Here is a 15,359-nt window from a genome sequence, read left to right on the forward strand (position 1 = left end):
GTCAAAAAGCAGTGTTTCTATTTTCTATGTGTAATGGCAAATGCTGACCATAGTCAAGAAGATTTTTTAGGGAGACATATATAAAATAAAGAAATAGCCTGTTTTCCAAGTGTCTTCATGACTCTGATGTGTTATTTGCTTCAATTTCCACTGGTCTCATCTGTTGATGAAGACATTTTTAATGTCAATTACACTTTTATTTACCCAGATAAATAAAGGATATATAAAAGTCACTTTCAAACAAACAAACAAACAAACAAACAAACAAACTGATTGCACCTTCTATGCTCTGGCTAAATATGGTCCACAACTCATTTACCACAATTTAAATACAATCATTTTTGGCACAAAATTAACGAGGATTTTTTTTTTCCTTTTGCTTATTTATTTATTTATTTTCGTATTTATGACAAATTTCAAAAATAGAAATTAAAATGTACTGATGAAAGAAAACAGCTGATATTCCATTCATCGAATATCGGCGAGGCTCTTTCAGGTTGTCAATGACTTTATGAGGGACATCTTCCTCTTTTGCTTGTTTGTCTTTTTCTTCACCAAACTAAGAAAACAGACCATAAAAGCCGGTGTTTCTGTTCTGCAGCTACTGAGCTACTGTTATTGCCTTTGTTTGCTCAAGGAAGTTTATTCAGCTTTTTTTTATTTGTACATGTTTTAATGCACGCTGTAGCTCACATTATGGCCACTTTTCTACAGTGCAGTCCATTTTCCGAAAACACTGCCTTTCTTTCCCCCTTTTTTTCGTTTTTTCCTGTTTGGTTTGTGCAGTTCTTTGTACATCCGGCGTGTACCTGCGCGAGAGGCGCATCTGTCCTACCTCGTGGTGACGTCAGATCAAGCCAGTAGTTTGTCCTCAGTCGCTGCCTGAGCTGGGACTGGTGAAGATATCTGCGAGGAGGAGGAGGAGCTGTCAAAGTTTGAGTTGCCCACAGAAGGAAAAGTCTTTTTTACTCAACGAGCAGAGAGAGAGAGGGAAAGGCGACGTTTTTAAGTTTTGGGAAAGCGGAATATCTCGGCTTGTTGGCATGGAATGACACCTTCTCACCGGGAGCTTCAAAATAACACGATGGCAGCCCGTTTTCTCAAGTGGATCAGTCTCACGTCTCTGCTTTGGCTGAGCTTCTGCGGTCTGGCGCAAAATAAAGGTATGTGAGGTGTACGTAGTTGGGTCTTAATGGTAAGCAGGCTTTCACTTTCTTCTCTGTCAGCGTTAACTTAAAATCACAGAGAAATCTCGGGCCGGTCACGAAGCCGCAGAGAAACTTGATCCAGAATAGGAGGGTGGAGAAAGTTTCTCACAGTCTCGCTGCTCCGGCTGTAACCTGGTTAAAGCTACAGAGGGGCTCAGAAGAGGTTAGTCACTGAAAACGAACACACCGATTTTATTTTTTATTTTTTTTAAAGAAAGAAAGAAACGAGAAAAAAAGTGATTTTTCCTTTTAGTCAATTGTTCAAATCTTTCCCCACCAAAAAAAATCTGGCACTGACCGTACCGAGAAAATCTGCACCACTCTGAGGATCATGCAGGCAGGCAACGGATGTGGATTTGGGAAATTTCTGCCTTTTAATCTCGTCTGTTTATGAAATGTGCGAGCACTGTGTGAGCTTTCCATACTCCGTTTTGTGACAAAACTCTTACTGGCATATGCTGAAGTACACTTCATAAATGTGGATTTCTTATCCTTTCTCACAGACCAGATCTCACACCAGCGGTCACATTTGTTTGTTAGTATTTTAAGCATCTTCAGACGTGATAAACATCTGATCCTAGATCAGCTCGAACATTCTCCTTAGTCGACTTGCGCAAACGATATGAAGTTGGGTTTTGTTTAAGTGTTCTTTTGGCCCTGAAAATAAGGTCAAAGTAGTCTTATTATTTTTAAAGATAGCAGTGTTATGACTGTTCCTTTACTTTTCTCCCGCTATTTTCAGTATCCTTGAGTTATTTGAAAAATCAGTAGTACATTAGTTGTTAGCCTACTTTCAAAAACTTACAAATTATATATATATATATATATATATGTTATTTACTCCTTGTTGGTTTGAGTTACTCAGGACCCACAGAGGGGAGATGTTAGGAGAGAACGTGACCAAACATATCACTTTAATCCCTAATGGATTTAACTTCCTATTCTCGTGAATCATGTATCATTACTCATTACAGTGTTGTTCCCCTTTTTAAGCGGATAAGCGTGTACTCATAGTGCCACCGGCCCACGTGCAAGCCCCATCTCTCCTGTCTGGTTCCACGAGTGGAGACCAGTGCCGCTTTGAAGAGAACCATAACAAATCAAAAGTGTTTGCGAGCCAAAAAGACAGAGTCCCTAAATATTTCTGGGCTTCTAAACAAACTGGACATTTCATGCAGCAGCAAGTCTCCCACAGTAAATAAGGATTTTGGAATTTTATTAAGACAAGAGAAGATTAGTGATGAGCAGCTGTGATGACAGATACGCTGTGCAGTACTATTAGGTTTAATTACACTTCTTTTTGTTAGTTTTTTTTTTTTTTTTTTACAACTGATCCCATTTGAATTTCCAGTGAAGTGTGAGCTGCAACATATGTTTTTGACAGTTCAAGTTGTTGTTGTTGATTCGTGTGTTTTTGGCCAGGGGCTGAGACAGATGTTTCTATGTGCCACGCTGTGTTTTAACTAGCACACAGTGTCCAGAGCAGTCAAATTGATTTGAACAAGATGGCAAATACATCTCCATGACGCTCCTTTGGAATCAAAAGTCCAAATAACAAACTATTGGATATTTGGGCTGTTGTGCAATCGTAATAAACTCAAGTAACATGTCAATGAAATCATGTTATTGATTAAAGAAAGAGTTACTAGGGGGGGTCGTGCCATCGCTGTGCTGCAGGTTTATCCAGTAACTTGAGAAGAAACCAAATATGGAGTGAGTTTATTAATAATTACATGATGAACACTTGAAAACTTGAGCTGTTTAGTGCTTGGATTATAGTCTTGTCTTGGGGAGATTTACATGTGTATGTGTAAAGACATGCTGATACCAGTCTACTTACTGTAGGACTGGATATACATGATATTACTATGGTAGTAATGGGGGCGCGGGTGTGTTACGCCTTCTAGTATTTAATTACTTTTCCTGATGTTTTACATTTTTACAGGCACACCTTCTCAATATTTTTATTGTGATATTTGTGGAGATGTCATATTCATACATTTTCTTCTCCAAGGTCACACTTGTTCTGAAAACTATACTGGCTGTCACAGGGCAAGAGGTGGGGTACATCCTGGACAGACAAAGACATATTTTCACCTATGGGCAATTTAGAATCACCAATTAACCTAGCATTCATGTCTTTGGACTGTGGGAGTACCCACACAGGACAAACTCCCCAGTAAATGCCCCAGATGTTTGGTAGATTTGATCCAATGCCTTTTTTGTTGTAAAGTGATGGTCATCACCATGCCACTCCAGCTTAAGCTTTAGAAAAAAGTAGGGTCGTTTTCTTAGGACATCAAGGAGAGTGTAGTCCTTGGACTTTAAAAAACAAGACCGGCAGATGCACATTTTCCAGGGATGCTTGACTAGTCAGTCTAACTAAGCAGTGTCTGTTTGACCTATTAAAATGTGTTTGTGTTGCTGGGAAGCAAATGAACATCTGGCCAGTGGTTTACACTTAGAAGAAGCAAAAAAAGAAAGAAAGGAAAATGTAAGTTTAGAACAATTTGAAATTGGTTGCGATCATGGAAACTTTTTTGCATATTGTTCTGTGTTTGAACTCCTGTTTTTTAATTTTTTATTTTTATCTAAGTTTACAGATCATGTGACCTATTTCACCCTGGAGGTCTCTGTGCTGGAACTGAGTTTCTGTCATGGAAACACAATCAGCGGCATTTTTTTTTAAAGGTTTCACTGAAGAGGCCACCTGGTAGAGCTAAAATACATGCAGAACTGCCGTGCTTCAGTTCTGTTACATCAGATTTAGGAGCGTTACAGTTGAGATCAAACTTGTGGTCGCTGGCAAGATTCAAGAAGCATTACAGATGTAACTTTGTATTTATTATAATCATAACTTCATATTTATAACAATATGTTTGCAATTTCCTAATGTTGTAAACCCGCTCAACATTTGGCAATAAAACCCTTTCTGATTCTGATTCTGATATTTACTTTGGAGGCATAGCTCCGGTAATCCAAAGAAGCATTTAAATCAGCCAAAGTTGCCATCTGTGATGATTTAGCTTATTACATTTCTCCACTTTGCTCGCCCATTTAGCCCACCTGTTTCTAGGGGTGCTACTGACAGGCCATTAAGGCTTTTGGAAATGAATTTGAGATTTGATAATGCAGAAGCTTTTCCCTCAGGACGCCCGCCTGTCACTCTTGTGTTCCTGCTGCAAAATGGAAAAGCACCTCGTTCCTTACACTGGCATAATTAGTTTGTTATTGCGAGTAATGCCCACAGCTTCGCCCAGCAGCCGACCGCAAGTAATAACGGATGATTTATTTCACATTCGCTAAATGGTTTTAGAATGATTACTCCTTTGTGACTGTTTGTGACTGGCTTTGTACTGCAAAGGCGATGATTATATTTTTTTTTTATTGTGCACTCAAAAATTTCTAAGCACTTCTACTTTTTTTGTAGAATGATGCCAAGCCGGAAATATGCAGTAAAACCTTCCTAAGAGCCACTCTAACTGACACATGCGTTAACCAGTGAAAGATGAAACTAATCACAGGAGCATGTCAAGAGCTAAATCCTTAATCCCAAATCGAGGCTCCCTCGCTTGCTTTTGACACAATGTAACCCGCTTATATCAATATGCTTCCCCCCCAAGTTAATCAAGTTCTTGACAGAAAGCGATAGAAAGATAGGAGGAAGTCTGCCTCAATCACTGCATTTACATCTGCTTGCACACCTGCAAAAGTTAAGCTGACTCATGACAACATTTCAGTCCTGCAGTGCATCCTGAGTAAGTGCTTTTCCCTGTGTAACAAGCCAGCTTCCCCCATAAGTCATCTGTTTTTTTTTCTTTTCTTTTTTCATCACTTTAAGAAACCCATTTCTTTTCTAGGATTGGATGAATGTTAGTAGTGAAATATAGTTTATGATCTTGTGTAATCCTAGAACATCTTGCATGCATTTTAGTGTTCTGAGTGATCCAAGTACTGCTGTGGCTGCTGCTATCTCTTGCAGGTCCGCTGATGACCTTCCCAGATTTACATCTGCTGCAGTCATTGTCAGAAATCATGTTGTTTTTTTTTTTCCTTAATGTTTGGGCCATGGGAGCAGGAATATAATTTCTTCGTCCTTCTTCCGCCTTCTCTGCTTGCTTTGATGAACTGCACCAGGTCTGAGCAGCATAGACTGCTGCAGAGGTGCAGGATTTCGGTTTCACCCTGTGACAATAGTGCCTCTGTAGAAAGCAGGGGATCTGGCAGCACTGATACTTTTGTCGAGCAACTGAGATCTGTGCTGTGTAGCAGACGCACCCGAGGCTAGACATCCATGTCATCAAGAGGAAGCCTAGAAGTGAAGCAGCTTTTGTTCTTTTTACCTCATTTTTTTTTCTGAAAAGACAATAAAATCTATTGTGTCGACCTACAAGTCAAGTAGTATTGCACTTCTGTAAATGTTATGCATTCGGTTCCACTACCATGAAGCGTAAACCCAGAAATCCTCGAAAGCCTAAAGAAGTTTCTTCGATGAGTGATGAAACATTTCTCCAGATGAGCAGAATTAGCTTTCTGGGGTGTAGCGTGTAGACTTTAGGCAATATTATCCATTAAATGCTCCAAAAGCCTCCAACACCACAAACAGAATCTTGTTCATTGAAGACTCGATAGTTTATAGACAGTAACCAATGGATATTCACAGCATTTATGCAAATGCCATCCCTCCTTACCATACAGACTGTTTACCTCAAGGCAACTGAGGCTTGCTCAAACATGACTGGTCAAAAGAATTCAGACTACAAAAGGAGGACAGATTGAAACCAAACAGCTAGAATACTAAAAAAAACAAAACAAAAAGAACTGCAACCATTGCTGCAGATTAATGTTCATATTGAGATATGTGTTTATAGTGGCAATGGGGATTGTCTGGCTTTTGGAGTCAGCCTCAAGTGGCGTGGATTGCAGTCTTTAAAAACTTTGTTTTCTCAGTCAGTAAGCCAGTGTTTTTACTGCAACAACTAAAGATGCTACCCATTCTGTAGTTTATATACATTAATGAGAAACCAGCATGGAGTAAGGGGCTAGATATGTGGGTTACTTATTGGGTTACTTATGGTAGCAAAGCCATCCGCAGCACTTTATGGCCTTTCCATGATCCGCTGGTTGTGCATGGAGTATTCGGTGGAAAGAGACCCAGAGTTGAGCTGGAAAAAAAGGCTTTCTGCTATCTGTCATCTCATCAAGTGCAGTGTCGTGTCAAAAGGGAAAGGAGGCCAAAGCTCCAATAGTTTTATTATGACTGCATTTGTATGTCTTAAAGAATGCTTTGCTGAGGTAGGGGGGGGGGGGGGGGAAGGGGCGTTGTGGGATTGTCACACTTTTGTCTGATTTCATTCTTTTTCCTTTTGGAGTAATGCTTCAAGCCCTTGTTTGGCTGAAAAATGTCTTTATCTTTGGTAAACATGCCATACAGCAGCTCACATCTGATTCATAATGTACTAGAAATTCACAGTGTGTTGATAATCAGTGTTTTTCTAGGAGTGCCTCATGTGTAAATATGAAACTTGGGTTAAGCTGCAGTGAAACTGCTGAAACAGTAAGCTGACTTTAGCTGGAAAGTGGGCGCTGAACATATTTCCATCCTGCAGGCTTTTAGCCTGAATGAAAGCCATGGTTCTGCCACACTGCATAGCCTGTTCTGAAACACGTTTTTCTTTAGAAAGAAATAGGTTGCTGTATTTGTATTCAGTGTGGAGCTCTATAGATGTGCATGTCATTGAGATGTCAATGGGATGGACAGGGGTTGTGCACAGATCAAAGGAAGAATCGCAGCAGCAGAGACAAGCAGGAAAGTCGGGATACGCAAACAAACATCAGAAGGATGGAGTGCGATCTTTGACTTTGTTATCCGTGTCCTCGTTTAATTGTTCATCAAAGAGGCCTCGTCTTCTTTTTTTAGTTTGCTGCCGCTTCAGTGTAGCATCCAAATTGCAGATGAGAGTCTCTCAGCATTATCCTGCAGACCTCCTGCAGGTGTGTCGTCACCTCTGTTGACCTCCACGTCATTATGAGGCGCGATGCTTCAAACTGCATCCCGGCTAGAAGAGGAATCCCCTACAGGGACGAGAACAATAGCTTCACAAATAAATGTCCATCTCAGAATATTTCAGAAGAAAGCATTGTTTGTGAGGGGTGGTGGCCGATCTCAGAAACTTGCTTCCCTAATAGCATTTAGGCTCTTCCTGTGCGGTCTGAGCGTGATTCACTAATGTGAGACTGTGTTAGAGGTTTGGACCTTGTGACACAATATGGTTAATTAGTCCAGGTTATGTATATGAGTCCCAGCGTTTGTCAAAAACTATTGCATTAAAGGTCCAGGATGTTTAATTGTTCACCACTTTGCAGTGTAAAGAGAGGGGCTTTCCTGCTTCTCTTCCTGATTACAAAAGGATGTTAGAGGTCCCCAAGAGCATTTAACCAGAAGCATTATGCTATTTTTTTTTTATTGGCGTGCATTGGCTTTGGTCCATTTTTTTGCTCAAAAGATTTGTTTTTTCCATGTTCACTCCTAACAGTGCTGACAGATACTGATGTAAAATTGTTCTGCTTCAACTGATTTAAATTGATTTCATGCAGCTGACTGTGTAAAGCTTGGCTTGAGAGTGAACATCAAACTTTATCAGCTTAATTTTTTGCAAACATAAATCCTGATGCCTTTCAAAGGAGTTCTGATCAGGCTTGTCTGGTCCGTAGTTTTTATTACCTATGAAAAAGAGTGTTTCCTCTGTTATTAAGGCATTTTATGCTCCATTAAAAGTTTGCATGTCATGTCAATCAAGACAGACAAGACAAGACGACTCCCTTTTATAGATTGAAAAGGTAGTGCTGTTGAGTAATTTCTAGTCAAATAGAAAACAAAAGGGATTTGTCTTGTTTTGTCCAAAGAATTTGGCATGTACTGTGTGTTCAGTGTGGAAAAGAAAAACAGGTTCAGTGATGTTTTTACCTTTTCTCTGTCGTTCAGCTCGGCTTACACTTCGGCATTAAGATAAAATAGGCTTGTTGACTTCATGAATTTAGTTTAAACTCTATGTACACAGGAAAATTGTGTGGTCATGTGCTATGCTCACATCTACAGACATTCAGAATCTCTTAACTTATTTCTTTTATTCCAGTCTAGACCTCCTTTTCCTGTCATTGAAGATTGATCTGAGCTTACTGGGTGCCAACTGTGGTGAGCTTCCCTAACAGGAAGGATTCTTTCCTAAAGCAAATTTTAAAGCTCGAAATGAAACAACATTCATAGTCTGTTTGTGGCTGCCTTCTAAATAAGGTAATAGGAGTGCGCGCTTGACTGAGAAACGCACACAAAGAAAAGGAAACATGAATACATCAGCCTCAGAAACCCCAAGTCTGGACAAAGGGTTCCTTATTCAAGTCTTTGTCGTCTTCTTTGACCTTATCTTGTCATGTGGACATGACTTTACAACCCTGTGTCAACAGGGAGAAGAAAGGCATGCCTATTAGCTCAAATTCATGAGGCTGCTGCGTGAATAGCGGAATCAGTTGAGCTGATATTGAATCAGGGCAGCAAATCCAAGTTAGATATAAGAGTTTTTTTGGAAATGAAAAGCTCCACTAAGGCACACAGTGTTACATATTACAGTGCTAAAACACTGATATTTAAGTATTGTTTTAACTGTGTTAATGATCAGTACAGCTAATCATTCAGATTCCTATACAAATAAAGCTGGGACAGGTCTACTGATATAACTGAATGTAATAGATTGTAAAGCAGCACATCCAATAGTCTAATACAGTGGTCCCTCGCCATAACGCGGTTCACGTTTCGTGGCCTCGCTGTTTCGCAGATTTTTTTGTGTGCAATTTTGCATGCTTTTTTCTTTTTCTTTTTTTTTTTTTACAGCGCATTGTGTTCTGCGTCCTGATTGGCTGTAGACAATTGTCAATCAATCTCGTGCCGTGTCTCCTGTACAGTACAGAATGCGTTCAGCTTGTCAAATTTACGTAAATCTTTGATTGCTGGCAGGGTGACTCTGAAGTGCTGTACTGTATGTTTGTAAGTTTTCTCCACAACAAACACAACAATGATGACGAAACGTTTGCACCGTCGAACGCACCTGTGGTAGCACCCAAAAGGCAGAAGAAGATGCTAACCATCACTCAAAAAGTTGGACTTCTGGACATGCTAAAGGAAGGTAGAAGTTACTGTATTTTACAGATTATAAGGCGCATTAAGCGAAAACAAAACATTCAGATAAGTCAAACTTTACTCAACTTATTCTTCTTGCTTCTATCACTTCCATACCATTGATTCATTAATGTTGAATTCTCTCACAGCTGCTCCATTCCCATGTTCTGAACCAGAAAACAGGGTTTGATCTTTGGTTTCATTCTATAATACTGGACTTATTTTTCTATGAAGGTCGAACTTTGAGAGTGTTTAAACAAGAGAGAAAAGTGTGACAATGTTCATGCCTGTCTAACAAAAGTGTATAAAGTGTGCAGTGAGGGGTTTTATAGCCTTAAAACATCTATATATATAATTGTAAAAAATAAAGCTGACTACTTCGCAGTTTTCACCTTTCACGGGTTATTTTTAGAACGTAACTCCTGTGATAAACGAGGGACTACTGCACCACAAATTTCAGCCAGTCATTCATATCAAAAGAAGAACCGCTGGACACCAAATGCATTAGGACTTATCGTTTAGTCCTTGTCCAGTTTCTTCACATTCTTTTCAGGACACACTGCTGACCATGCTGAGATATGCCAAGTTCTCAGCTAATAGCTCATTGGGATTCAACCTGTTGGTGCTAAAAGACTATTTTTATGCTTATCAAACTCAAACTGCGCTATTGTTGGCATTTTTTGGGAGATTCGTTGAAAGAACAAATTATGTATTTCTAAAATCACTTTAAAAAACTACAAGTAAAGACATCTCATTGGAAGCAAAACATAAAGAAATGAGGCTTATGTTTATGCCTACAGGTTTGTCTCCAAAACAGAAAGAGCTCTGTGATTACCACCAGGTTATCTCCTGATAGCAAGTAAAGTACAATTCTGACAAGTGAATAACCGTCCTTCCTTATGATAAACCTCTGCCTCAGTTACGAGCAGTTATAACACTGTTGGCAGTTTTGTGGCAGGGTGTGTTAGAGGAGGAAAAGAAGATCAGCTCTTCTCTTGCTTTGGTTCCAGCATTTTAGAAGCCAGCATCACCTCTCGCCGATTTCATCACCATCGTAAAACGTGTTTCATCGCAGCCATTTATAGATGAGCTGACAGCGTTGTTCATGATATTGTAGCTGTGGCAGTGACTTCTACAGAGTTGATCCTTGATTTGTTTTACTCCAGCAGCACTAAAATGTAATATACTCAACGCCCCTCGTGAGGTACCTTTTCTAATTGCCTGGTAGGTTTCACAACACCAATGTTTCGTTGAGCTCAGAATTAATTTCCTGGTGGGACTTTGAGCGGAACATCTTCATTACTGCATGTTTTCATAATTGAAGCCAGAGGCTTGTAAAAAAAAAAAAAAACAAGCACTCCTTCACTGGCAGCGTTTCCTTCAATAAAAAAAGATTGAACCCAACCCTGTCGTTGCGAGACTTCCCACTAAACCATTAGTCAAGCTCACATATTTTATATACCCACAAATCGTATCACTCTTAAAGCATTACTGATAAATGGTCAATATATACACCTCCATTTTCATTTTCATAACAAACCACTTCAGCTGGGTGGAGGATGGGTAGGGCTGATATGCCCTGGAGAGTGCAAACCTGGACCAGTGCCAGGAAGTAGGATTAGCCCGCTGAACTGTCACTGTATCCACTTCATCAACAACCTCTTCCTGAGCTGATTAGGCAGGAGTCTGAGATTATTATTTTTTTGTCATATCAATCCACTTGTTTTAGTATTATTCTTATTATCAGTCACCAAGATTTACACAAGATTAAAAATACTTAAAACCAAATTGGGTTTTCAGGTCAGAGGACACGTAAGCAGGCGACTAAATTTGATTCCTTTTAAACACTCGAGTCACTGACAATATTGATGTTAGAAAGCCGTCTTTGCTGTCTTTCTTTCTTCCTTTTTTGTCCACGTTGGTTACTGTTTAATCCACTGATTCCTTATGCTTCTGAGCTATAAAATGATCAAAGTAATAAATGTTTGGCAACTGCTGGTCAATTTGAAAAAGAAAGTGACAAATCTGAAATGGGATTCTGTGTTTGGAGTTGGAAGCATCTTTACATCTGCTGAGCTGTGTTTAAATCACGGTTACTACAAGGTTCACTGAGGAACTAGACTGAGGCTTTTGATTATGGTAGATGAGACATTCAGATTTCCTTTTTCCGCCACTTGAGAGACCTTCTCGCTTAAAGGTTAAGTCAGTTTAACCTCAAGGTCCATTTAGTAGCCGCTCTTGAGCTTTCAGATATGTCAACTTATCTATGCCTGCTCTAGAAATTTGCACTCAAGCAAATTTCCCTAATTTTATTTGTTTATTTTAAAGGAAATCTACCTGGGAGAGTGGGGATTTAGGCTTGTGCATAGTCAGAACTGAGTTTTAACTTATTTTTAGCCAGTATAAAAGACATGCTTAGGCCGCATGCCTGTCTGTTCGAAGACAGGCATGCGGCCATAGGGGAAGGCTTGAAGATGGTTGCCTATTTTTTTCTTCTTCTATCTCTGCAGGTTTAATGTTGGAAAGTTTTTTTTGTTTTGTTTTTGTTTTTATCCCGGTGTGCACACTTATCGTCCATCCTCTGGTGTAGTCATTAGAATTTGTAGTGTGTGTTTTATACACTGTGCATCCGAGCCGTGGTCCTTGTGTTCAGCAGTGTAGCTGATAGCGAGAAAAGAGTCTAGTCTGCCAAGTCTCATGCCTTTGATGACTGACGCAACGCAGCCAGGCCTGAGGTTGTGCAAACGCCCTTCTCTGTCTCTAGTGAGGGGGTGGCCTCCTCAGTCATAATCAACTTAAGCAAGCAAGCTTTGGACATTGTTTTGGAGCTGCATGTGTGATGTGCTTTTTTTGTCAGGAAAAGGAGAACGCCCCGCACGTTAACAATGGAAGAAAACTGAGCTGTGGGCTTTGGAGAGAGGTGTTCGATGAAAAACTACCAACACTTTCTGTCAGTCCCTGCTATTCATGCTTCTATTGTGGAGATGAAAATACTCCAAAGGTTTTAACAGAGCACTCCCTGGATTCATGTGCTTGGCAGCGGCCCACCATAGCATCTCAAGCATTTTTAGCTGTGTGTCACCAGGAAGACGTAGCTCAACTGTAAAGCATTTCTGTGCAAATTAAATCGGTCATGCTTTTGGCAAGTACAACACAACACGCAACTAAATACCCTTTCACAGCGCTGAAAAATTATGAGAGTTCCTCAGCTTTACAAACTTATTCCCTGAGCTCCGTTTGTCCCTGACACTTGCCCTCTGCCAATGTGGATGAGGAAGAAACTACTCATCGGTGGACTTGGGGCCTGCTGATGTGTAAAGCGCAGGCTGAATTTGTGAGTAAGGGATGAGCCACAGAGCAAGGCTTACTAACACAAACCCCAGGGCTTTTACAGAATATTCCTTTTATGGGGTCACTCTCTGTGAAGACTCCAGTGGGGCAGAATTGCTGGAGACATGACTAAGGCTCTAACAGAGTTGTTGGCAGGCAGCGCTGTGAAGCAGTGGCTAGAGCTACACAGAAATGAGCCTGTCAGCTATCGGGCTAAAAATAAGAAGTCCTTAAGCAGAAAGGGTGTCTCGAAGAGCGTTTATCTCTTTTGTTTGGATGAACTGAGGACTTCAGTCGATGAGAGTTATCTGTCTGTCCTCTGTGTTGAGGTGCTCCAACCTGGGGGCAGTTGAACTGGGCTGGGAATGCTTAAACCAACAGGGATTTCCCGATCCACATCTGCTTTGTCTTGCTGGAACGATGTGTGAAGTGTGTGGGCTACTTTTGCTAGTGGTTGTTGGTTTTCTTTCTCGCTCTCGCTCTCACTCACCCTCATTTCTTCTTTTCCAGGCATGGCTCAATGATGATTGTTGGAAAGGAGGATTTTTGGGGGGGGGGGGGGGGTTGGACGCCCACTCGCTCAGTCTTCCTCTCCAGCTTCCTGTGGGATTGAAGAGTAGTATGGTTTTAACAGGGAAGGAGAAAGAGAAGGAGAAAAAGTCGGGGGGCTGGGAGTTGTCTTGGCCAGAACGGTCTTCAATAGGGAGAATGTCTGGATGTTAAAGAGGAAGTGGGTTAAATGTCGGAGCATTTCAGGGGAATGGTGGGAGCATTATTGGAATGTAAATGGGGATGAAGTGGTGAGTTTTGAGTTACAGCAGTGGAGCTGATGGGTGCCTTTACTGAGCACTAATGGACTTTCCAACAGGCTATGAAGGAGACTCGCCTAATTAAAACTATTCCTCAATTATTTCAGCTGTTCTTTTATACTCATCATTTATACAGGAAGTGTTTCAGCTCTGGAGTAGAAGGAGCACAGTTTTGTTTAGTTCACTCCGGAAAAATCGACTTTCTTCCCACAAATTTCCTTCTGAAGGTTTATCTCTTCTGTTAACTATGAAGAGAAATGTTGATTATTCACAGGAGAAGCTCAAACAATAACTAGGATGAAAGTCAGTGAGTTAGGCCCCTAGGCCCCTTGTAAGTCAATAGGCACATACAGTAACATATTTATTTTTTAAGGATTGGGTGAACTTTGTTCACTGAAAGTTAAAGAAAACCAACACACTTTTTTCTCTCTCTTGCCTCCAGCAAACAGTTGCTTTTGTTTCTCTAGTTTCTCCTTCTCTTTGTCTGAGACTTCTGCCCATGGTGCCCCCCAAAACACATCATTTCATTCAACAGCAACACAGCAGGCTATAAACACAAAAATGACACATATAATCACACGATGAGTATTTAACAAACACAAGCAGTAGATAGCAAACAAAGCTTTTTAAGGATTTTCTTTTTCCAAGCAACTAGGCAAACAAAACTTTGGCATCCACTGTCCCTTTCATTCTGTTTTGGTTTCTATTAACTTCTAAGCAAAATCATGTTTGGCGCAGTGGAATTATTGTGCAATAACCTAAACTGCTGGACCAAAACGGTAAAGCTGTTGGATGAGAAACCAAAACAATGAGCTGATAGAGTTTCGTGGAGCTCAAGGTAACTTCATAATCAGGTGTTATTTCTTTGTCGAGGTTTGTCCTTTCACACACTGTGAGCTGACCTGTTGTTAATATTAAATATTGATTATTGTTGCCTAAATTAAGGAAAAGTAGTAGTTTTTTTTTTTTCGTTTATAAATCGAGCTCACTGCTTTCTCCCAAAGGTCAGTTGATTATCCCATTAATGTAGCCTTTCCAGCACTGTGTGCTGCCTTAAGGTCTTGAAAATGCTGATCACAGTATGCAGCAGTGAGTATACATACTTTTTTCCTGTGTTTGTGCAGAACCTAAATCCACAGTTTCCTCACACTGAGGTGGAGAGTAAACATTATGATGGGTCCAGCCACAGGTATCTGGAGTGTCTCAGTGACTGGTAGAGAGGAATCATCAGGAGCAGAGAGTAAACACGAGCCTTTTTGGTCTTTATTTGGTCACTTTGCTGAGCTTTTAACAGCTAAACTTCACTGACTGCGCTCCATCTGCAGTGGGGCCAACAAATGCAGTCACTGGGACTGAACTGTTATGAGGACATGTGATGTATTGAGTAAGACCCTCCATTTGCTGGTCTTCTACAGCTGTCCACCCCTATGTTTTGTCCCCTTTGTTGGTCTTTAGGGAAAGGTCATCCACGGCCATACGTCAAGTGTTCAGCTTTACACCCTCTTTCCACAGTTTGACCCCACAGCCGGGTGTCCCACATTTACTTCTCTGTTGGCTAAACCACAAACCAGTCCTGACATTTTTTTTGTTCTTTTTGGTTTCAGTTTTTTTCCCCCCTGTCATTTCCTTTCAGTCACTTCTTATTCTCAAATAGTACATGAAGTTCAGTTTAAATCATTCTTCGTGTCCTCCTCTCCCTAAAGACGACTGTTAACAACCATCTGGTTCAGTGTTGCGGGGTAGCCAGCTAACCCCATGCAAGAGCAACTTCCTGAGATGTCAGAGGGCCTTGTGTTTTTGCATTCATTGGGGATAGGGAGGGAGAGTGTCTCCATGTGT

General features: G+C 40.6%; 1 protein-coding gene across 1 annotated transcript in view; it reads left to right on the plus strand.

Moving 5' to 3' along the window:
- Positions 1-863: 863 nt before the first annotated feature.
- egfra (epidermal growth factor receptor a (erythroblastic leukemia viral (v-erb-b) oncogene homolog, avian)) overlaps positions 864-15,359 on the plus strand; it is a 43,797-nt gene continuing 29,301 nt past the window's right edge. Inside the window, exon 1 of the mRNA XM_085253593.1 lies at positions 864-1,163. Within this exon, the coding sequence (XP_085109719.1) occupies positions 1,049-1,163 (115 nt within the window). The 5' untranslated portion in view covers positions 864-1,048. The remainder of the gene's footprint in view (positions 1,164-15,359) is intronic.

The sequence above is a fragment of the Mchenga conophoros genome, linkage group LG18 (genome assembly GCF_057382185.1).
Source record: "Mchenga conophoros isolate Kocher_MC1m ecotype Shallow Benthic linkage group LG18, M_conophoros_male_GT1.1, whole genome shotgun sequence".
Lineage (NCBI taxonomy): Eukaryota > Metazoa > Chordata > Actinopteri > Cichliformes > Cichlidae > Mchenga > Mchenga conophoros.